This window comes from Pelophylax lessonae (assembly GCF_965119305.1).
Source record: "Pelophylax lessonae genome assembly, chromosome: 8".
Taxonomy (NCBI): Eukaryota; Metazoa; Chordata; class Amphibia; order Anura; family Ranidae; genus Pelophylax; species Pelophylax lessonae.
Genome location: NC_138775.1, coordinates 536,151 through 559,689, shown reverse-complemented (window position 1 = coordinate 559,689; position 23,539 = coordinate 536,151). Strand labels below are relative to the sequence as shown.

Below are 23,539 nucleotides of genomic sequence, written 5' to 3'. Positions count from 1 at the left end.
CATGGAGGACAGCGCACCCCCCATGGAGGACAGCGCATCCCCCATGGAGGACAGCGCACTCCCCATGGAGGACAGCGCACCCCCCATGGAGGACAGCGCACCCCCCATGGAGGACAGCGCACCCCCCATGGAGGACAGCGCACCCCCCATGGAGGACAGCGCACCCCCCATGGAGGACAGCGCATCCCCCATGGAGGACAGCGCACCCCCCATGGAGGACAGCGCATTCCCCATGGAGGACAGCGCATTCCCCATGGAGGACAGCGCACTCCCCATGGAGGACAGCGCACTCCCCATGGAGGACAGCGCACTCCCCATGGAGGACAGCGCACTCCCCATGGAGGACAGCACACCCCCCATGGAGGACAGCGCACCCCCCATGGAGGACAGCGCACTCCCCATGGAGGACAGCGCACCCCCCATGGAGGACAGCGCACTCCCCATGGAGGTCAGCGCATTCCCGAAGGATTTGGTTGGTATTTTGAGACCAGGATGAGGATGTCGGAATAATGAGGGAGGCTCTACTTCTAGTGAGTGACATTCATGTGAGGATTTATAGAAACCGAACTTTAGTATCAATAAAGTGATCTCTGCTCAATAATTGAATTGGAAATAAATAAATAAATAGGCAGCTCTACATGAAGTTATCCTAAAAAGGGAGAGGCGCCATTTTCTTTACTTTAAATTGCAGGATAGCGATGTAGCTGGGGGCCAAGTTGTGGATGGCTTTGTAAGTTATTGTTAGTACTTTGCATGTTATTTGTTGGGTAAGGGGAGACCAGTGGAGGGATTGGTAGAGAGGGGTGGAGGACACTGAATGGAGGCCAGTGGAGGGATTGGTAGAGAGGGGTGGAGGACACTGAATGGAGACCAGTGGAGGGATTGGTAGAGAGGGGTGGAGGACACTGAATGGAGACCAGTGGAGGGATTGGTAGAGAGGGGTGGAGGACACTGAATGGAGACCAGTGGAGGGATTGGTAGAGAGGGGTGGAGGACACTGAATGGAGGCCAGTGGAGGGATTGGCAGAGAGGGGTGGAGGACACTGAATGGAGGCCAGTGGAGGGATTGGTAGAGAGGGGTGGAGGACACTGAATGGAGACCAGTGGAGGGATTGGTAGAGAGGGGTGGAGGACACTGAATGGAGACCAGTGGAGGGATTGGTAGAGAGGGGTGGAGGACACTGAATGGAGGCCAGTGGAGGGATTGGCAGAGAGGGGTGGAGGACACTGAATGGAGGCCAGTGGAGGGATTGGCAGAGAGGGGTGGAGGACACTGAATGGAGGCCAGTGGAGGGATTGGCAGAGAGGGGTGGAGGACACTGAATGGAGGCCAGTGGAGGGATTGGCAGAGAGGGTGGAGGACACTGAATGGAGGCCAGTGGAGGGATTGGCCGAGAGGGGTGGAGGACACTGAATGGAGGCCAGTGGAGGGATTGGCAGAGAGGGTGGAGGACACTGAATGGAGGCCAGTGCAGGGATTGGCAGAGAGGGGAGGAGAGAGAGATTTGGGTCTCGTCAGCATAGAAATGATATTGGATATCAGCTGACCCAGGGAAGAGGTGTAGATGGGGAACAGGAGAGGTCCAAGAACAGAACCTTGGGGGACCCCGATGGAGAAGTAGAAATGTAGGGGACACGGAAGGTGCGCTGGGATTGGAAGGATGAGAACCTGAGAAGAGCAAAGTCACAGAGACTTCGGGAGTGGAGATTTGTGAGGAGGAGGGGGATGGGTCCAATGTGTCAGAGGCAGCAGAAAGTCCAGGAATAGGAGGACAGAATGGCGTCCATTGGATTTGGCCGTTAGCAGATGGTTTGTGAGTTTTAGGAGAGAAGTTTCTGTGGAGTTTTGAGGGAGAAATCCAGATTGAAGGCGATGAAGAAGGTTATCGGTGAGGAGGTCACTCACAGGTTGGTAGATGAGATGTTCAAATAGTTTGGAAGAAAAAGGGAGCAATGAGATAAGGTGCAGGTTGGTAAGATTAGTGGGATCCAGTGAGGGATTTTTAAGTATGGGGGTGACTGAAGATGGAGACTGAAGATGGGGGTTGAAGATGGGGGTTGAAGATGGGGGTTGAAGATGGGGGTTGAAGATGGGGGTTGAAGATGGGGGTTGAAGATGGGGGTTGGAGATGGGGGTTGGAGATGGAGGTTGAAGATGGAGGTTGAAGATGGAGGTTGGAGATGGAGGTTGGAGATGGAGGTTGGAGATGGAGGTTGGAGATGGAGGTTGGAGATGGAGGTTGGAGATGGAGGTTGGAGATGGAGATTGGAGATGGAGATTGGAGATGGAGGTTGGAGATGGAGGTTGAAGATGGAGGTTGAAGATGGAGATTGGAGATGGGGATTGGAGATGGGGATTGAAGATGGGGATTGAAGATGGAGATTGAAGATGGAGATTGGAGATGGAGATTGAAGATGGGGATTGAAGATGGGGATTGAAGATGGGGATTGAAGATGGGGATTGAAGATGGGGATTGAAGATGGGGATTGAAGATGGAGGTTGAAGATGGAGGTTGAAGATGGAGGTTGAAGATGGGGATTGAAGATTGGGTTGAAGATGGAGATTAGAGAGTGTAAGATAGAGCCAGAGGATGACAATAGCAATTGCAAGGAATGGGGTCCAGGGTGTGGGTGGTTAGGTGGGCATTATTCCTGTAGACATGGGGTGATAACTGGGGGAGATATCTGTACGATCTTCTGGGCAGTGTGTGAGTCGGTGGGTGGAGGATGAAGTAGAGAGTTAAAGGTAGAGAAGAGTTGAAGGGGATGAGAAGGCGTTAATGAGAGTGATACAATTGGTCTGCTTGGTGATGTGGAGGCTGGAATTGTATTCTTGGGGGGGGGGGACTTAGGAGGAGATTTTATAAAACTGGAGAGTGCAAAATGTAGTGCAGCTCAGCGGGGCAACCAATCAGCTTCCAGGTTTTATTGTCAAAGCTTAATTGAAGAAGCTGGAGTTAGAAGCTGATTGGCTCACAGGGTAATCTGAAAATTCTCTGCCAGGAATTATATATTATTAGGCCCCGGAGACCGGATTTACCATACACTGCCCCCAGTGGTGGGGGATATGACTGCACCTGAAGCTGCAATAACCGGAAATGCCAATTTCCCCGATCTCAGCACCTACCTTTGTGTTCCAGATCCCCTGCAAGGGTGGCAGGAATCCTGCATGCGACTTCCAGTCCCATTACACAACAAACACCGCTTCTGTGTGCAGACAGAAATAATGATACATATAAGTCTGATGTGCCGAATCGGACAAAACAGGACGAGTGATTTCTACAGATCCATCATTCGATCCGATCATTATAATTAACCACTTAAGCCCCGGAAGATTTTACCCCCTTCCTGACCAGGGCCTATTTTGCGATTCAGGACTGCGTGATTTTAACGGACAATTGCGCGGTCGTGCGACGCTGTACCCAAACGAATTTGAGGTCCTTTTTTTTCCTATAAACAGAGATTTCTTTTGGTGGTATTTGATCACCTGTGCGATTTTTTGATCATGCGCTATAAACAAAAAAAAGAGCGACAATTTTGCAAAAATAACAATATTTTTCACATTTTTTTATATGAAATTCCCCCAAAAAAATGTAAAATTCTAAATGTTTTAACATTTTAGGCCAATTTGTTTTCTACTACATGTTTGGTAAAAAAATAAAAATAAAAAAAATCGCAAAAAGCGTATTTTGATTGGTTTGCACAAAAGTTATTGCGTTTACGAACTAAAGGAAAGATTTTTTTAACGAGTAATGGCGGCGATCTGCAATTTTTTTTTTTTGCGGGACTGCGACATTGCGGCGGACAGATCGAACCCTTGACTGACATTTTTGACACTTTTGGGGGTACCAGTGACATTACTACAGTAATCAGTGCTATACATATGCACTGTTACTGTAAAAATGACACTGGCAGGGAAGGGGTTAACTTTATTACAGAAAGAGGGGTTAAGTGTGTCCCTAGGGGCGTGATTCTAACTGTGATTGGATGTGGCGGTTTGTGTAACTACAGAAATATACGATCCTACATAGCAGGACCGTAGGATCTCTGCACTTACACAGGGGAGAATGACAGGCGGCTTTGTTTACATTAGCCGCCTCCCTTTCTCCCGCTGTACCGGAGAATCGCGAGTGAGCGGCGGACATTGGGTCCGGCGCTCACACGCGCTGGGGAATCCGTGAACGAGTGGGGGCGGGAGCCTCCGGCAGCGCGCACTCACCCCCTAGAGCCTCACAGGCTAGTGATTTACCCCTACGTCACTTTGCCTGTGAGGGGCTGACCGCTGCAGTAAATAGTCATGCGGCGGTCGGCAAGTGGTTAATGGGATATCTGGGATGACTGTTTTATTCAATCAATCTGAACTCTTTGAAAGTCAAAGGCTTGGTTGAAAAAGTAAAATAAAAATCTAAAGGACGGGTTCAGATCGATTGTGCCACGTAAGATCGGTTTGATAGTAAATGTGTTGGTAGACTGTTGCACCCAAAAGCAGGAAATGGACAGGTGTGAGATTCATATTCAGAAAGCAGCTCTCTGACAACTGGGGTCTCCCTGGCCCCCCCCCCAACCCTTCCCATCTGAATGAATGTTCTTTAATTATGTGTAGTAGTAGAATACTGCTTTATGGCCACTAGATGGAGCTGAGGAGCTCAGGCAATATGTCTTTGTAACAAGAGATACAATGAAACAATTCTAGAGAACGCTGGAGGGAATTAGCAAATAAATCTAACCAATGAATGATCAGCATAAAATTGTACAGTAAGTTATAAGCTTCTCCAGTGAGGGCGGGAGCAAGGGAAAGGAAAGACAGGTTCTGGTGGTAGGAGACTCAATTATTAGAAGGACAGACAGGGCAATCTGTCACAAAGACCGTGAGCGCCAAACTGTCTGTTGTTTAACGGGCGCTTGGGTTCGGCACATCGCGGATCGGGTGGACAGATTACTGGGTGGGGCTGGGGAAGACCCAGCGGTCATGGTACATGTGGGTACCAATGACATAGGCAGAGGAAGACGGAGAGTCCTAAAAAATGATTTTAGGGAAGGCACGGTGGGGAAGGTAATATTGGGCGTATGCTATAGGTCCCCCAACCAGAGGGAGGAGGGGGAGGCGGACCTCATTTTACAGATAGGATTGGCAGCAAGGATGGGAAATGTCATTATAATGGGGGACTTTAATTATCCAGATATAGACTGGGCAGAAGGAACCGCGCATTCAGCCAAGGCTAGGCAGTTCCTAAATGTTTTGCAGGATAATTTCATGGGTCAGATGGTGAATGCACCGACAATAAACAATGCGGTACTTGACCTACTGATTACCAACAATGCAGACCTGCTCACGGATATAGAAATACGGGACAACTTAGGAAACAGTGACCATAGGTCAATTTGTTTCAGTATTAATTACAGTAATAGGAAACACAAGGGTAATATAAGGACACTGAATTTCAAAAGAGCCAATTTCCCAAAACTGCGCTCGCTGCTAGAAAATATCAAATGGGATAGAACCCTGGGAACAAAGAACACGGAGGAAAAATGGGAGTGCTTCAAGAGCATACTTAACAAGGGGATTGGCCAGTGCATTCCACAGGGAAATAAATTTAAAAGAGCAAAACTAAACCCTGGGTGGCTAAACTCCAACATAAAAATGTATATTAGAGCTAAAGAAAAGGCCTTCAAAAAATACAAGACTGAGGGGTAATTGGCAGTATTTAAGCATTACAAAGAGTGTAATAAGAAATGTAAAGACGAAATCAGGGCGGCTAAAATAGAACACGAGAGACATATAGCGGAGGAGAGTAAAAAGAACCCCAAGAAGTTCTTTAAGTATATAAACAGTAAGAAAGCGAGGCCAGAGCGGATTGGCCCCATAAAAGATGACAAATATGGCCACTGAGGACAGAGAAAAGGCGGAAGTGTTAAATAATTTCTTCTCTTCGGTCTTCACAAAAGAATTGGGGGCTACACGAACCCCGCTTGTAAGGCCGATAACACACCTCAGGAAGTGCCGCCATGGCTAACAGAAGATAGACTTAGAGCTAAACTAGAGAAACTTAACATAAATAAATCACTGGGACCGGATGGCTTGCACCCGAGGGTTCTTAATGAGCTCAGCCAGGTGATTGCCAGACCATTATTCTTGATCTTTAAGAATAGTTTACAGACGGGTTTGGTGCCAGCTGATTGGAAAAAAGCCAACGTGGTACCAATATTTAAAAAGGGGCCGAGATATATCCCGGGTAACTATAGGCCGGTCAGCCTAACATCTGTAGTCTGCAAGATTTTGGAGGGGATGTTAAGGGACCACATACAAGACTTTAGTAATGAAAACGGTATTATTAGTAGTAATCAGCATGGATTCATGAAAAATCGTTCTTCCCAAACCAATCTATTAACCTTCTATGATGAAGTGAGCTGCCACCTAGATATAGAAAGGCCTGTAGATGTGGTGTATCTGGATAAAGGAAGGCCTGTGGATGTGGTGTATCTGGATAAAGGAAGGCCTGTGGATGGGGTGTATCTGGATAAAGGAAGGCCTGTGGATGTGGTGTATCTGGATAAAGGAAGGTCTGTGGATGTGGTGTATCTGGATAAAGGAAGGTCTGTGGATGTGGTGTATCTGGATAAAGGAAGGTCTGTGGATGTGGTGTATCTGGATAAAGGAAGGTCTGTGGATTTGGTGTATCTGGATAAAGGAAGGCCTGTGGATGTGGTGTATCTGGATAAAGGAAGGTCTGTGGATGTGGTGTATCTGGATAAAGGAAGGTCTGTGGATGTGGTGTATCTGGATAAAGGAAGGTCTGTGGATGTGGTGTATCTGGATAAAGGAAGGCCTGTGGATGGGGTGTATCTGGATAAAGGAAGGTCTGTGGATGTGGTGTATCTGGATAAAGGAAGGTCTGTGGATGTGGTGTATCTGGATAAAGGAAGGTCTGTGGATGTGGTGTATCTGGATAAAGGAAGGTCTGTGGATGTGGTGTATCTGGATAAAGGAAGGTCTGTGGATGGGGTGTATCTGGATAAAGGAAGGCCTGTGGTTGTGGTGTATCTGGATAAAGGAAGGTCTGTGGATGTGGTGTATCTGGATAAAGGAAGGTCTGTGGATGTGGTGTATCTGGATAAAGGAAGGCCTGTGGATGTGGTGTATCTGGATAAAGGAAGGTCTGTGGATGTGGTGTATCTGGATAAAGGAAGGTCTGTGGATGTGGTGTATCTGGATAAAGGAAGGTCTGTGGATGTGGTGTATCTGGATAAAGGAAGGCCTGTGGATGTGGTTTATCTGGACTTTGCAAAGGCCTTTGACACCGTTCCCCACAAACGCTTACTGTACAAACTAAGGAAGGTAGGTATGGACCATAAGGTGAGTACCTGGATAGAGAACTGGCTCCAGGGGAGAGTCCAGAGGGTGGTGATTAATGGGAAGTACTCGGATTGGGCGGGTGTGGAAAGTTGGGTCCCCCAGGGTTCGGTCCTGGGACCAATCCTGTTTAATTTATTCATAAATGATCTAGAGGAGGGGATATCTAGTACAATCTCAGTATTTGCGGATGATACTAAACTAGGCATGCCAATATCTTCTATGCAGGATGTGGAAACCTTACAAGCGGACCTGAACAAAATAATGGGGTGGGCAACTACATGGCAGATGAGGTTTAATGTTGATAAATGTAAAGTAATGCACTTGGGGGCCAGAAACCAGAAAGCAAGCTACTCACTAGGGGGGGAACCTCTGGGTGAGTCTAGGATGGAAAAGGACTTGGGGGTACTGGTAGACAACAGGCTTGGCAGTGGCATGCAATGCCAAGCCGCCGCAAGCAAAGCCAACAGAATACTGGGATGTATAAAAAAGGGGATTCACTCCAGAAATAAAGAGATTATTCTCCCTCTCTACAAGACTCTGGTCCGGCCACATTTGGAGTATGCTGTCCAGTTCTGGACACCGGTCCTCAGGAAGGATGTGCTGGAACTGGAGAAAGTCCAGAGAAGGGCAACAAAAATAATTAGGGGAATGGAGGACATCAGCTATGAGGAAAGACTACAAGCACTGAACTTATTCTCTCTGGAGAAGAGACGATTGAGGGGGGATATGATATCAATGTACAAATACTGTACTGGCGACCCGAGCATAAGGAACAAACTATTCAGAGAAAGGGAATACAATAAGACACGTGGCCACTCACTAAAACTAGTGCAACATACAGGGGGTATACAATGTACAACCTACAGGGGGTATACAATGTACAACCTACAGGGGGTATACAATGTACAACCTACAGGGGGTATACAATGTACAACCTACAGGGGGTATACAATGTACAACATACAAGGGGTATACAATGTACAACATACAAGGGGTATACAATGTACAACATACAGGGGGTATACAATGTACAACATACAGGGGGTATACAATGTACAACCTACAGGGGGTATACAATGTACAACCTACAGGGGGTATACAATGTACAACCTACAGGGGGTATACAATGTACAACATACAGGGGGTATACAATGTACAACATACAAGGGGTATACAATGTACAACATACAAGGGGTATACAATGTACAACATACAAGGGGTATACAATGTACAACATACAGGGGGTATACAATGTACAACATACAGGGATATACAATGTACAACATACAAGGGGTATACAATGTACAACATACAGGGGGTATACAATGTACAACATACAGGGGTATACAATGTACAACATACAGGGGTATACAATGTACAACATACAGGGGTATACAATGTACAACATACAAGGGGTATACAATGTACAACATACAAGGGGTATACAATGTACAACATACAAGGGGTATACAATGTACAACATACAAGGGGTATACAATGTACAACATACAAGGGGTATACAATGTACAAAATACAAGGGGTATACAATGTACAACATACAAGGGGTATACAATGTACAACATACAGGGATATACAATGTACAACATACAGGGATATACAATGTACAACATACAAGGGGTATACAATGTACAACATACAGGGGGTATACAATGTACAACATACAGGGGGTATACAATGTACAACATACAGGGGGTATACAATGTACAACATACAGGGGTATACAATGTACAACATACAGGGGATATACAATGTACAACATACAGGGGTATACAATGTACAACATACAGGGGTATACAATATACGTTTAACATCAAATCACACACATTATAGGTTGAACTGCATGGACGGATGTCTTTTTTCAGCCTCACTATGTAATAAGCAATACTTACCAGTCCGGTTCCGTGACATTTCTTGCACACTTTAGTGCAAGTTCCCAAACACTGTGGGCAAGCCTTGAAAATAAAGAAACAGAGATTTTAAGTATTACAAAACAATGGCAGCCACACCCCCCCCCCCCCCAACTTATAACTACCCTTTGCAGTAATACGACGGGGCAACGCACATCACAAAAAACAAACCATCTGTGCTCAAACCTGGAGACCAGGGCCAGAACAAGGGGTGGACGGGGGGGCACTGTGGTATCATGTGAGGTGGGGGCACCACAAGGATATTAGGGGGGGTTTGTGTTTGAAGGGGGAATTTGGGAGTTTGGGGGGTAAGTATTCTTCTAGGAGGGAAAATTAGGGGAGGCAAAGAGCGGTGATTTACAGAAGTTGTGTTGTGTTGGGGGGGGGGGGGGGTGGTGGATAAAAGATTTGTGCTAAGCAGAGAGATTTGGGGAAAATTTGTTCTGGAGGGGGGTAGGAATCAGAAGTTGGGGGGAGATGATGTGTACTAGGAGGGGACATTTTGGGGGGAGAGGATTTGTGCCAGGAGGGGTGAATTTTCTTTAGGGGTGGGGGGGTGGGTTTGAGCTGGGGGGATTTAGGTTATGAGGGGGCAAAGATTTGTGCTGAGAGGGCGGATTGCAGCAAGGGGGTCAGATTTGTACTGGGGGAGGGGGATTTTATGCTTAGGAGGTGAGTATGCAGATTAGCGCTCAGGGTTTTTGTGGGGAGATTCTTACTGACATAAAATGCTTATACACCTTGGTGGGGGGGGGGGGGGCAGTTTGGCATGTTCTTGTCCCGGCACTGCTGGACTATACAGATTTGCAAATGTTTGTAACCAAACCCTCAGTTTTAATGTAAATTGTCAGACAATTACATTTTTTGCAGGCTAGCTGTAACATGGCCAGATGTAGGGGGGTCCCCCCCAGATTTCAGTTGTGCCCTCTAGGCCTGCCATGGACATTCTGCTTGGCCGCTGAGCTCCTTTCCCCCCAATTCCTGCACTTAGGGCCTGGGCAAAGGGAGGTCAAAGTGAAAAATGTTCTGGGAACACAGTGGGGGGGGGGGTAAGAATCATTTGTGCTTGAGATGAGAAGTTTGCTGGGAAGGGTTATTTGGGGGGGGAGGGAATTTAGGCTTAGACAGGGAATGTGGGGGCATTTGATCCCCTGTACCCTGACCCCCCCTGTCCTCTTTCCTGCTGACCCATGACCTCCATCCTGATTACTCGTCCTCCATCCTGCTGACCCCTGTACACTGCCCTTCTGACCCCCTCTGCCCTGCTGATCCCTGTACACTGCCCTTCTGACCCCCTCTGCCCTGCTGATCCCTGGACACTGCCCTTCTGACCCCCTCTGCCCTGCTGATCCCTGTACACTGCTCTTCTGACCCCCTCTGCCCTGCTGATCCCTGGACACTGCCCTTCTGATCCCCTCTGCCCTGCTGACCCCTGTACACTGCCCTTCTGACCCCCTCTGCCCTGCTGATCCCTGTACACTGCCCTTCTGACCCCCTCTGCCCTGCTGATCCCTGGACACTGCCCTTCTGATCCCCTCTGCCCTGCTGACCCCTGTACACTGCCCTTCTGACCCCCTCTGCCCTGCTGATCCCTGGACACTGCCCTTCTGACCCCCCTCTGCCCTGCTGATCCTTGTACACTGCCCTTCTGACCCCCTCTGCCCTGCTGATCCCTGTACACTGCCCTTCTGACCCCCTCTGCCCTGTTGATCCCTGTACACTGCCCTTCTGACCCCCTCTGCCCTGTTGATCCCTGTACTCTGACTTACTGACCCCTGTCCTCCATCCTGCTGACCTTTGCCCACTGACCCTCTCTGCCCTGACGACCCTGGGGATTTTGCAAAAAAAGGGGAAAGAGCGGGGATTTGACACCTTATACCCTGCCCTGCTGACCCCTCTAAACTGCCTTTTTAACCACCTTTCTTCTGCCCTGCTGATCCCCGTTATCAGCCCTTGTGACCCCTTTTCTCTGCTATACTGCCCCCTGTACACTGCCCTACAGACCATTTCTACTCTGTTCTGCTGATCCCCGTCCTCCACCCTGCTGACCCATCCTCTGCCTCACTGATCCCTGTCTTCTGCCCTGATAACCCCTGCTCTCCATCCAGCTGACCCCTCTCCTCTGCCCCACTGATCCCTGTCTTCTGCCCTGATAACCCCCTGCTCTCCACCCAGCTGACCCCTCTCCTCTGCCTCACTGATCCCTGTCTTCTGCCCTGATAACCCCCTGCTCTCCACCCAGCTGACCCCTCTCCTCTGCCCTGGTGATCATTGGAGGAGAATTAAACATTCATAGCGGGATTCGTTGTTATCACTCTATGAATGTTTAATTCTCCTCCTATGATAATCCTCAATCATTGCTCATTGGACACATGAGGAACCACCAAGGAATCACCAATAGAGTCACACAAGATTCCTTACTACAGACGATATCTATATGGAAATCTGGTGGGGGAGGGTACGAGAGGAAGCCGAGAACTTTCACCATTTTGCCAAATTTTGTTACACGGATGTCACTTTCTAAGGGATAATTTTGGATCCACAGCGCCCAATGGATCTCTGATCTTTTACTTGCACAGGTTATAAAATGTTGGAATTCTTTATGTATTTGTGTTTTATGCATAAACTTTCCCAACACTGAATGAAGTTTTTATGTTTAATTACGGTCACTAATAACATACTGAACACAGACAGCGCAGGGTTTCTTGGATGGAAATCTCTGTGGGCACAAAACAGGGGAGGAAATGGCGCATCTACAGAGAAAATCCTAGGGGGCGCTGTATGTCTGCAGGAGCCGATAGAGATCTCTAATGGTTGGAATTGGTTTGTTACCTTCACTGAAGATGTGTACGGGACGGGCATTTTCATTGTGTCGTCTTTGAACATGGCGGGCACTGGGATGGGTATGTCCCATGGCATAGGAGAAGATCCGAAGCCTGGAGAGTCCACAGCCCCACCTATCGGTAATGACAACGTAACACTCAGCATCATTCTACATGACCGGTATGAGGCTTGGTCACCCATTTATATACAGAAATTTACTGACCAGTATGAGGCTTGGTCACCCATTTATATACAGAAATTTACTGACCGGTATGAGGCTGTCACCCATTTATATACAGAAATTTACTGACCAGTATAAGGCTGTCACCCATTTATATACAGAAATTTACTGACCGGTATGAGGCTTGGTCACCCATTTATATACAGAAATTTACTGACCAATATGAGGCTGTCACCCATTTATATACAGAAATTTACTGACCAGTATGAGGCTTGGTCACCCATTTATATACAGAAATTTACTGACCAGTATGAGGCTTGGTCACCCATTTATATACAGAAATTTACTGACCAGTATGAGGCTTGGTCACCCATTTATATACAGAAATTTACTGACCAGTATGAGGCTGTCACCCATTTATATACAGAAATTTACTGACCAGTATGAGGCTTGGTCACCCATTTATATACAGAAATTTACTGACCGGTATAAGGCTTGGTCACCCATTTATATACAGAAATTTACTGACCAGTATGAGGCTTGGTCACCCATTTATATACAGAAATTTACTGACCGGTATAAGGCTTGGTCACCCATTTATATACAGAAATTTACTGACCAGTATGAGGCTTGGTCACCCATTTATATACAGAAATTTACTGACCGGTATAAGGCTTGGTCACCCATTTATATACAGAAATTTACTGACCAGTATGAGGCTTGGTCACCCATTTATATACAGAAATTTACTGACCGGTATAAGGCTTGGTCACCCATTTATATACAGAAATTTACTGACCGGTATAAGGCTTGGTCACCCATTTATATACAGACATTTACTGACCAGTATGAGGCTTGGTCACCCATTTACAGTCCCTGGACTCGGTGAAGGTCTCCAGCCGATACTAGAAATGAAGAATTGGACAAATTGTTAAACAACACTATCAGCCAATCAGATGGCTTCCAACCATCACCATACACCACCATTTTATTCTTCCAGTATCAATTCTATTCTACATTTAGAGCAGTGCTGAGATTGCGGTATCTGAGTGCTAGCTCTGTGGATCAGTAAAGGAAGGACTGTGTAAGGGAAAGGCCACCCCGGGTCGGACAGATCACTCACTCTGTATGTATTGTAGGGTTTGAGTTCCCGGAAGTCCATTTTCTCCGCAGGGGTGGTCCCATAACAACATTTACTTTCGGCGTAATCCAGGAGAGCTTTCCTTGCTGTGTCTTCAGAGATAAAGGGGATTCTACAGGGGGAAAGAGAGAACAAGGCAATAACTACAACTCTCATCATCTCCTGTTGGTTGATATCTCCCACCCTGCATGGCCAGGCACACGAATAGCGTGATCAACCACCATAGTTGCCACGGGTGACAGCACATGGTAAAGATCACTGAATAGTAGGAAAATATTGCAAGTGTCTGCCCCAGCCGCAATTGGGGTAACTGGGTATGCAGGGTGGCAATAACTTGACAGGCAGCTCCCATTGGTTGCTATGGGCAACGGTACTTGATTTTTGAAGTAACAGTCACAAACGGGCAGAGCACATAACTCCTTCCCTGGTTCAACCCCTCTGGAGGTCCTTGGAACAAGACACAGTTCCCTGGCTCAATGAAAAACTGTGCATGCTAGGAGCAATGGCCAGCAGGTTGACCATGGGCAGATATCCCGGATGACGCCCCCAAATGTAGCGCTACCCCCATAGGAGCCACTGGTGAATATGGTTATCTCCCACTCTGCATGGCCAGGCACACATATTTTCCACACACGCTGGAGTCAGAAATCAGTCCTTGCAGCTTTGTTTTTGTATTTTATTAGGGGATGGAACTCGGATGGGGAAAGAGTTATTATGGGATGCTCACTCGATCAACATAGAAATCTTCATGGACACCACTATATATACAGTGGGTACGGAAAGTATTCAGACCCCCTTAAATTTTTCACTCTTTGTTATATTGCAGCCATTTGCTAAAATCATTTAAGTTCATTCTTCTTCCTCATGAATGTACACATAGCACCCCATACTGACAGAAAAACACAGAATTGTTGACATTGTTGCAGATTTATTAAAAAAGAAAAACTGAAATATCACATGGTCCTAAGTATTCAGACCCTTTGCTGTGACACTCATATATTTAACTCAGGTGCTTTCCATTTCTTCTGATCATCCTTGAGATGGTTCTACACCTTCATTTGAGTCCAGCTGTGTTTGATTATACTGATTGGACTTGATTAGGAAAGCCACACACCTGTCTATATAAGACCTTCCAGATCACAATGCATGTCAGAGCAAATGAGAATCATGAGGTCAAAGGAACTGCCTGAAGAGCTCAGAGACAGAATTGTGGCAAGGCACAGATCTGGCCAAGGTTACAAAAAGATTTCTGCTGCACTTAAGGTTCCTAAGAGCACAGAGGCCTCCATAATCCTCAAATGGAAGACGTTTGGGATGACCAGAACCCTTCCTAGAGCTGGCCGTCCGGCCAAACTGAGCTATCGGGGGAGAAGAGCCTTGGTGAGAGAGGTAAAGAAGAACCCAAAGATCACTGTGGCTGAGCTCCAGAGATGCAGTCAGGAGATGGGAGAAAGTTGTAGAAAGTCAACCATCACTGCAGCCCTCCACCAGTCGGGGCTTTATGGCAGAGTGGCCCGACGGAAGCCTCTCCTCAGTGTAAGACACATGAAAGCCCGCATGGAGTTTGCTAAAAAAAACACCTGAAGGACTCCAAGATGGTGAGAAATAAGATTCTCTGGTCTGATGAGACCAAAATAGAACTTTTTGGCCTTAATTCTAAGCGGTATGTGTGGAGAAAACCAGGCACTGCTCATCACCTGTCCAATACAGTCCCAACAGTGAAGCATGGTGGTGGCAGCATCATGCTGTGGGGGTGTTTTTCAGCTGCAGGGACAGGACGACTGGTTGCAATCGAGGGAAAGATGAATGCAGCCAAGTACAGGGATATCCTGGACAAAAACCTTCTCCAGAGTGCTCTGGACCTCAGACTGGGCCGAAGGTTTACCTTCCAACAAGACAATGACCCTAAGCACACAGCTAAAATAACGAAGGAGTGGCTTCACAACAACTCCGTGACTGTTCTTGAATGGCCCAGCCAGAGCCCTGACTTAAACCCAATTGAGCATCTCTGGAGAGACCTAAAAATGGCTGTCCACCAACGTTTACCATCCAACCTGACAGAACTGGAGAGGATCTGCAAGGAGGAATGGCAGAGGATCCCCAAATCCAGGTGTGAAAGACTTGTTGCATCTTTCCCAAAAAGACTCCTGGCTGTATTAGATCAAAAGGGGGCTTCTACTAAATACTGAGCAAAGGGTCTGAATACTTAGGACCATGTGATATTTCAGTTTTTCTGCAACAATGTCAACAATTCTGTGTTTTTCTGTCAGTATGGGGTGCTATGTGTACATTCATGAGGAAGAAGAATGGCTGCAATATAACAAAGAGTGAAAAATTTAAGGGGGTCTGAATACTTTCCGTACCCACTGTATATCCAGTATATACACTTCTCTTCTACCTCCAGCACAGACTTGCTTGTAGAACTACAACTCCTAGGACCAGCTAGCGCTGATAGTTTGATCCAACACAATCTCAGTCAGATCCAAGTGAATGCCCTTTGCAGGCAGGGACAGCAGGCAGGGACCGCAGGCCCCTTTAGTAGTGTAGCAGAAAAATAGGTCTTTAGTGCTTAGCTGTCATTTCCTGTGGCTACTGCTCCCAGTACAACCTCTTCAGGCACTACCAACCCGACTGGCTGCAGCTGCCCCTTTCACTAGTCCTCCTGGCTAACTTCTCCCACAGTCCTCCCAGACTGACTCTGCATCTATCCCAGACTGTTTGCGCCTGGTCCCTTCAGGCATGCCTCTCAGTCCTCTGACTAACACTCACCAGCCCTCCTGTCTGGCTTCCTCCCTGGGGATTGCTCTACAATGTCCTCCAGCTGTCCTCCTGCTGTCCTCTTCTTGCTCCCATGCCTCCTGGTCAGGATCCCTCCATATGTCATGAAGAGAGGTCCCTTCCACAGCCAAGCCCAGGCCTGAGTTCCAGACTGGGGAGCTACTCTCAAAGGCCCCCAACAGCCTGACACTCCATCTCCACTTTCCACCTGAACTCCACACTGCCCCAGCTGGGCTGAGTATTTGAGAGGGCCTGCCCCCTGCCAACCCTTCTTCTGGGGATTGGTCAGGGCCCTCAGAACACTCCAGACAGCTCCTCCTCCACACCCATACTTCTGGAATTTTCTGCTTGTATCCTGAAGTAGGGAATATATCAGATGCTGCTGAGTCATCCAGCCCTGACCCAGAAAAACACACAGGCTGCCAGCCAAACCCGATGTTGCACTGTCCTGGGTGGCTTGTGGTGTGCTGATTTGTTGGACCTCCTCTGATCACCTGCAGACAGTCACTTAGGGACAGTTCACACATCCATCCTTACTCCCAATGGCTTGTTACAAACAGTCCATGGGTTGTTTTTTGGTATTTATTGTGGAACTTGGATGGGAGAAGGGAACAGTGGGACACTCCAACTTAAACTATTGACCATAGATAAGGACAACTCTCACTTGGCCTCACCATGTTATCTGTGGAAGCAGACACACTGCTTAACCATATACTGCCACTTGTATGGAAGGGGTTAGGTCTCTTTGCTCTCTCCAGCAGCAGACTTGATGCAACTACATTAACTTCAGGACACGCTCTAGCATCCCCTTGACTGACACTCATCCACTGGTTCTTCTAGCTGAAGGGATGACCCCTCTCAGGGCAGGCCCTTTGACACAGATCTGTACTCCCTGTATGCAGAATAAGACCCTTTCCAGCGTTTCCCCTTCCAGTCAGCTCTGCGGGACATCCGGGTTCAGCTCCTCTCCGACTCTCAGGTCGACCACCTGAGGCCGCATGGCAACTTCTTCAGAGGAGAGGTGGCGCCCCTCCCTCTAGGACCCCACTCTACAGCTGAAAGCCCCCCGAGCATATGTGCCCTTGGCATTTATACAGTATGCCAGCATGCACCAAGGCACTTTCCTCTGAAAATCACAAGGGCTGTACTAAATGCCTGTGCACTCGTCAGGTTTCCTCCCACTGTCAAATATGCCTCCCTATTGGACCAGTGTGAAACACTTCAGACAAACTGAGCTGCATCTGAGCACAATGAGCAGACCTCACTAGCAGATCCTGCTCTCTGGCAGGCAGAGAACAATATAGATTTACCTGGCATTCCTCCTGGTAAGCAGAAAAGATCCAAAATTATACTCCCTTTAGCACCTACATAGGAGGTTGCTACATCCACCCCATCCAAAAACTGAGCCTTGTCCTCACTGGCTCTGGGCATCCGCCCCTACAATACCTGTACAAAAATTGACATGGGATAACCCAAAAACTTGGAAAAAATACAATAAATTACATGAAAAAATATAGACATCTGCTGTACAAAATGTACAAATTTACACAGAGTTTCACCAAGTGCATTATATTATTGCTCCCCCACCAAACAAAAATCTGTCTTACAGGAAGAGGTTAAAATATCCTGACTAACTATGCTACAAATAACATTTGTACATATATATATATATATATATACACACGACATAGGCAATGGATAAACTTTCAAAGCATGAAGATCCCCGGCAAGCCTGTAAAGGAAAAGTGTAAGCACATAACTCCTCTACATCCTATATACTCAGTGAGACTTCCCTCTCCGCAGCAGCGACCTTCTCACCTGCAGATTCTCTAACACGAATGCTCTCATAGAGACTTCCGATGCATCCGGCCCCCTAAGGGTACGCCTGACTCGTCATCCTGCTGTGGTTCTGTAATAGACAAACAGAACAATCCTGCCCATCTAACTAACTAAACACTTCTGTACTGGTTCCATCTGGGAACCATATGACTAGCAGTAGCAGGGCTGGCCCAAGACATTGTGCTGCCTGGGTCCGAGAATGAAATGCTGCCCCCCCCCCCAAAAAAAAAAAAATTCACGCCCTCCAAGAGGCCCCCACATTCTATAGGACTATGAAAGCAGTCAGAGGGGTGCGAGTGTGTACGGAGTGACAGGAGCAGGACAGAGCAGTAGACATTGGGCAGATGAGCGCACCAGGCTTTCTACTGTCTATAGTGCCACAATGCCCTGCAGGGCTGGGGGCATGGTACAGAAGAACGCAGGGTGGCGGACATGGTACAGGAGAATGCAGTGCTGCAAGCATGGTATAGGAGAATGCAGTGCTGCGGGCATGGTACAGGAGAATGCGGGGCTACGGGCATGGTACAGGAGAATGCGGGGCTACGGGCATGGTACAGAAGAATGCAGGGCTGTAGGCATGGTACAGGAGAATGCGGGGCTGTGGGCATGGTACGGGAGAATGCAGAGCTGTGGGCATGGTGCAGGAGAATGCGGGGCTGCGGGCATGGTGCAGGAGAATGCGGGGCTGCGGGCATAGTACAGGAGAATGCGGGGCTGCGGGCATAGTACAGGAGAATGCAGGGTCTGCGGGCATGGTGCAGGAGAATGCGGGGCTGCGGGCATGGTGCAGGAGAATGTGGGGCGGCGGGCATGGTGCAGGAGAATGCGGGGCTGCGGGCATGGTGCAGGAGAATGCGGGGCTGCGGGCATGGTGCAGGAGAATGCGGGGCTGCGGGCATGGTGCTGGAGAATGCAGGGCTGCGGGCATGGTGCTGGAGAATGCAGGGCTGCGGGCATGGTACAGGAGAATGCGGGGCTACGGGCATGGTACAGGAGAATGCGGGGCTACGGGCATGGTACAGAAGAATGCAGGGCTGTAGGCATGGTACAGGAGAATGCGGGGCTGTGGGCATGGTACGGGAGAATGCAGAGCTGTGGGCATGGTGCAGGAGAATGCGGGGCTGCGGGCATGGTGCAGGAGAATGCGGGGCTGCGGGCATAGTACAGGAGAATGCGGGGCTGCGGGCATAGTACAGGAGAATGCAGGGTCTGCGGGCATGGTGCAGGAGAATGCGGGGCTGCGGGCATGGTGCAGGAGAATGCGGGGCGGCGGGCATGGTGCAGGAGAATGCGGGGCTGCGGGCATGGTGCAGGAGAATGCGGGGCTGCGGGCATGGTGCAGGAGAATGCGGGGCTGCGGGCATGGTGCAGGAGAATGCGGGGCTGCGGGCATGGTGCTGGAGAATGCAGGGCTGCGGGCATGGTGCTGGAGAATGCAGGGCTGCGGGCATGGTGCATGAGAATGCGGGCATAGTACAGGAGAATTCAGGGTCTGCGGGCATAGTGCAGGAGAATGCGGGGCTGCGGGCATGGTGCAGGAGAATGCGGGGCTGCGGGCATGGTACAGGAGAATGCAGGGCTGCGGGCATAGTACAGGAGAATGCAGGGTCTGCGGGCATAGTACAGGAGAATGCAGGGTCTGCGGGCATGGTGCATGAGAATGCAGGGTCTGCGGGCATGGTGCATGAGAATGCAGGGTCTGCGGGCATGGTGCATGAGAATGGAGGGCTGTGGGCATGGTGCAGGAGACTGACATGGTACAAGAGAATGTGGGGCTGTGGGCATGTGTACCATGCCCGCAGCACTGCATCTTCTGTAGTATGCCTGCAGCCCCGCATAATGACAGGTAGTGTGCAGTCTCACTTACCTGTTCCTAAAGGGCGCCTTAGGATTTAAAAATGGCGCCGCCCGGCGCCACACGTCAACACGTCCGCGGCCGGCCTGACATGCACACTGCGCATGTGCTGCCGCCGCTCAGCAAAGCTAATACATGTTCGGCTGTTCCCGGAAATAGCCAAATGTTTACTGGCTTTGACGAGCGGCGGCGGTGCATGCGCATTGTGCATGTCGGGCCAGCCGCGGACCTTTTTTTTTTTTTTTTGCGATAGGCGAAGAGAAGAGGCGGCCGGGGGCCACCCCTCTCTAAGTGCCACCTGGGACCCATGGTAGGGCCGGCCCTGAGCAGTAGGCACAGTCCCTCACAGGTACCAGGGCACTGACTCTTTCCTATCCTAGTCAGACCCACAAGTTAGGATGAAGAAGTGCGGAGTCCACCCGACTGATGTTCACAGTGTCCTTTCTATAACACCGAGACAACACATCTTCTCCTGGCAGCCGGCTATTATTGCTGGATCCTGAGCTAAGCTTGCCTGCTTGTGAGTGTTTATAAGAACTCTTCAAGGGATCCTTCACTTTGACATCAATGAGACAATGAGCCGCTATCCTTCTTTTAGAAGGCAGGAACTCGGACAAAGTTTCTTCCAACGTTACTCTGGCCCAAGGATCTTCCTAAAGTGTCCTTTAGCAGAGTGTCTCTGAACTAGGGGTTCACCCCCTCCAGGTAGCAGCCCCTGGCTTTAACAGAAGTCCTCTGTGGCAGAAGTTCTCCTAGGTGGTGAAACTATAGCAGTTTTGATGTTCCCCCATTTAATTTTTGCAAGGATAGAAAGGAAAAGGGATTTGGGAAGAGGGCTCCTGGCCCTAACAGCAACATAGTAACAAAAGGAACTCTTCGGGCGCTCTTGCCCCTTTGTAATTCAAAACTTTCTCCACAGCAACAACAGAATTCTTCAGGTTTACTGCCTGTTGGTAACTCAGCTGAATCAGGAACTTGGCACACCTCAGTAGTAATGATCAGGAGGAGCTATGCAAACGATCTTGCCTTCAGGACTCAGGATACTGATGGCCCAGGCTTGGCCTTTTCCATCTGGGCTGTTGACCTCTATTTGGTCAATGTGTATGGACCGCCCCAGATTCTAGTTTGCCTTGTTAGACTGGAAGGTGTCCCACGACTGAGGGCTGCATCGGTTCTGATGCGGCTTGGGGGCATATAGGAAGTCCCAAACTGCCTCGTCACACCAAGCCCCCCTCTTACTTGGGATTTCTTCCATTATCTCCCGGGGAGATATGGATAATTGTATCCTTACCCCATGACCACCTTCCTCTGGACAAGGTGCTAAACCCGTGAGAACCTGGGAATTTTCTGCCTGTCTCCTATCCCAGGTGGGATTTAAAGGGTCTCCACTTTCTTGATTAGATTGGAGTAGGAGTTGTTCTGTGCACGAGCCCGGGCGTAGGTGCGAGGTGGGGATAATCCTGGGACCCTAGTGGCATAGGCCTCACAGAACCCCAGGTTCCTTGCACACTTCATCTGAAGGACCGCTACCTTTGTCTCTTCACTGAGTGAACTGGAACTTGTAGGACTTCTTCTCCCTTCAGTTCCCCAGTCCCACTCAGCCCCCACGTCTGATCTCCAGTCATCGATTTCCTCTTCCAGGGACCCATAACGATACTTGAAACTTGGTAATACCACATCAATGGCCCCTGCCTTCTCCTCACTGGAGGAGACTGGGCGAACTGGAGGACTTTAACTTCTAGTCCCATTGATGCCCCTCTGCCTATAACAGCTGGACTGCTGGTTGCTGTAACTGACACCAATGCATCTTGTGACCACTGCTTGGCCCTTACAACTTCTGTGCATTGCACCTCTGAGATGTGGGTCTCCCAGGTTTGGCAGATGGTTGTGCGGGCCCCAGCGGTACTCTCTGCACTCCCTGTCCTCTCCCAAAGGGAATGGCCACTATAGGTGTCAGCAGTTCAGAAGTGGTTCCTGTAATGGTGTCATGCACGAGGATACTATTTTGTCATCACGGCATCCAGTTTGTCCGGCAGCCTTTTCGTTTAAAGCTGTCGCAAGCAACCATCTTGTCAAGCCACCAATTTGTGTGAGAGAGTTCTGCCATGACCGTTACAAAGCAATCTCTCTCACACAGCCTGTCACCCAACCCCCTCGTGTTAATTACCCCCTGGGTCCCTTTTGCATTAGTATGCAAGGCTTCAAACAACTCTATCTCAAACGCAGACCGAGGTCTGAACAGATGGCCAGGTTGGCTGTCTTGTAAATTCCACAAGCCCAGTTGTTAATTAAAAAGGTAACACCTACATCTCACAAATCCATACCCAATGCATAACTTTCTACCCGAACATAACATATTAACAAAAAGTATATATTTGAATGGCAAATAACATACTGAATGAATTGAATAGAAAAGAGCGATAAGATATTCCCTCTGTGATAAAAGATATTCATGTTTGATATTGTTTGAAAGCAAATGACATGCTTAGTTATAAAATATCAGTTTCAAGGATATAACCCTTACATATGTCGAGATATTAAAAGTGGTATGACTCTGTCCACAAAAGTACATTTGATATGGTCGTAAACCACTGGACCGCCCTTTGCCACTCTGTTGTAATTGGTCAGGGGTGTCCGTCACCGCCCCTTTGATCTTAGAGAAAAGCTTGCTCAAGCTTTGCAGTTCAGTTCTTCTTAATTTTAACATCAAGCAGTAACATTGCTTAAGAAAGGACCGATCACATGTTCAGCCTCTGAACTCTGAAACACCCAGGACTTTTGAATGCAAGTATTTCATTTCTAATTCTTATCTATTCTTCTAAATTGCTGTATTGTGTCTCTATTTCTTTGTAACCCATTTTTCTGTAAATATTTTTATTTGCACCAATCTTCACCTTTCTTATAATTAAACCTTAAAGTGACACTCTACGTGTTGACGCATGCAGGCCCCCCATGTGCCGCTCTACGTGTTGACGCATGCCGGTCCCCATGTGCTGCTCTACGTGTTGACGCATACAGGCCCCCATGTGCCGCTCTACGTGTTGACGCATGCCGGCCCCCATGTGCCGCTCTGCGTGTTGACGCATGCGGTTCCCAAGTGCCGCTCTGCATGTTGACGCATGCCGGCCCCCATGTGCCGCTCTGCGTGTTGACGCATGCGGTTCCCAAGTGCCGCTCTACGTGTTGACGCATGCAGGCCCCCATGTGCCGCTCTACGTGTTGACGCATGCAGGCCCCCATGTGCCGCTCTACGTGTTGACGCATGCCGGTCCCCATGTGCCGCTCTACGTGTTGACGCATACAGGCCCCCATGTGCCGCTCTACGTGTTGATGCATGCTGGCCCCCATGTGCCGCTCTGCGTGTTGACGCATGCGGTTCCCAAGTGCCGCTCTGCGTGTTGACGCATGCCGGTCCCCATGTGCCGCTCTACGTGTTGACGCATGCAGGCCCCCATGTGCCGCTCTACGCGTTGACGCATGCAGGCCCCCATGTGCCGCTCTACGTGTTGACGCATACAGGCCCCCATGTGCCGCTCTACGTGTTGACGCATGCCGGCCCCCATGTGCCGCTCTGCGTGTTGACGCATGCCGGCCCCCATGTGCCGCTCTGCGTGTTGACGCATGCCGGCCCCCATGTGCC

At 48.9% G+C, this 23,539-nt stretch overlaps 1 protein-coding gene across 1 annotated transcript in view; it reads right to left on the bottom strand.

Moving 5' to 3' along the window:
• The window catches only part of LOC309562266 (protein SSUH2 homolog), a 40,248-nt gene that overhangs the window by 11,039 nt on the left and 5,670 nt on the right, over positions 1-23,539 (bottom strand). Inside the window, exons 3-7 of the mRNA XM_082266385.1 lie at positions 13,410-13,539; positions 13,131-13,191; positions 12,115-12,239; positions 9,265-9,327; positions 3,128-3,207 (exon numbers count right to left, since the gene is read on the bottom strand). Of these exons, the coding sequence (XP_082122511.1) occupies positions 3,128-3,207; positions 9,265-9,327; positions 12,115-12,239; positions 13,131-13,191; positions 13,410-13,539 (459 nt within the window). The remainder of the gene's footprint in view (positions 1-3,127; positions 3,208-9,264; positions 9,328-12,114; positions 12,240-13,130; positions 13,192-13,409; positions 13,540-23,539) is intronic.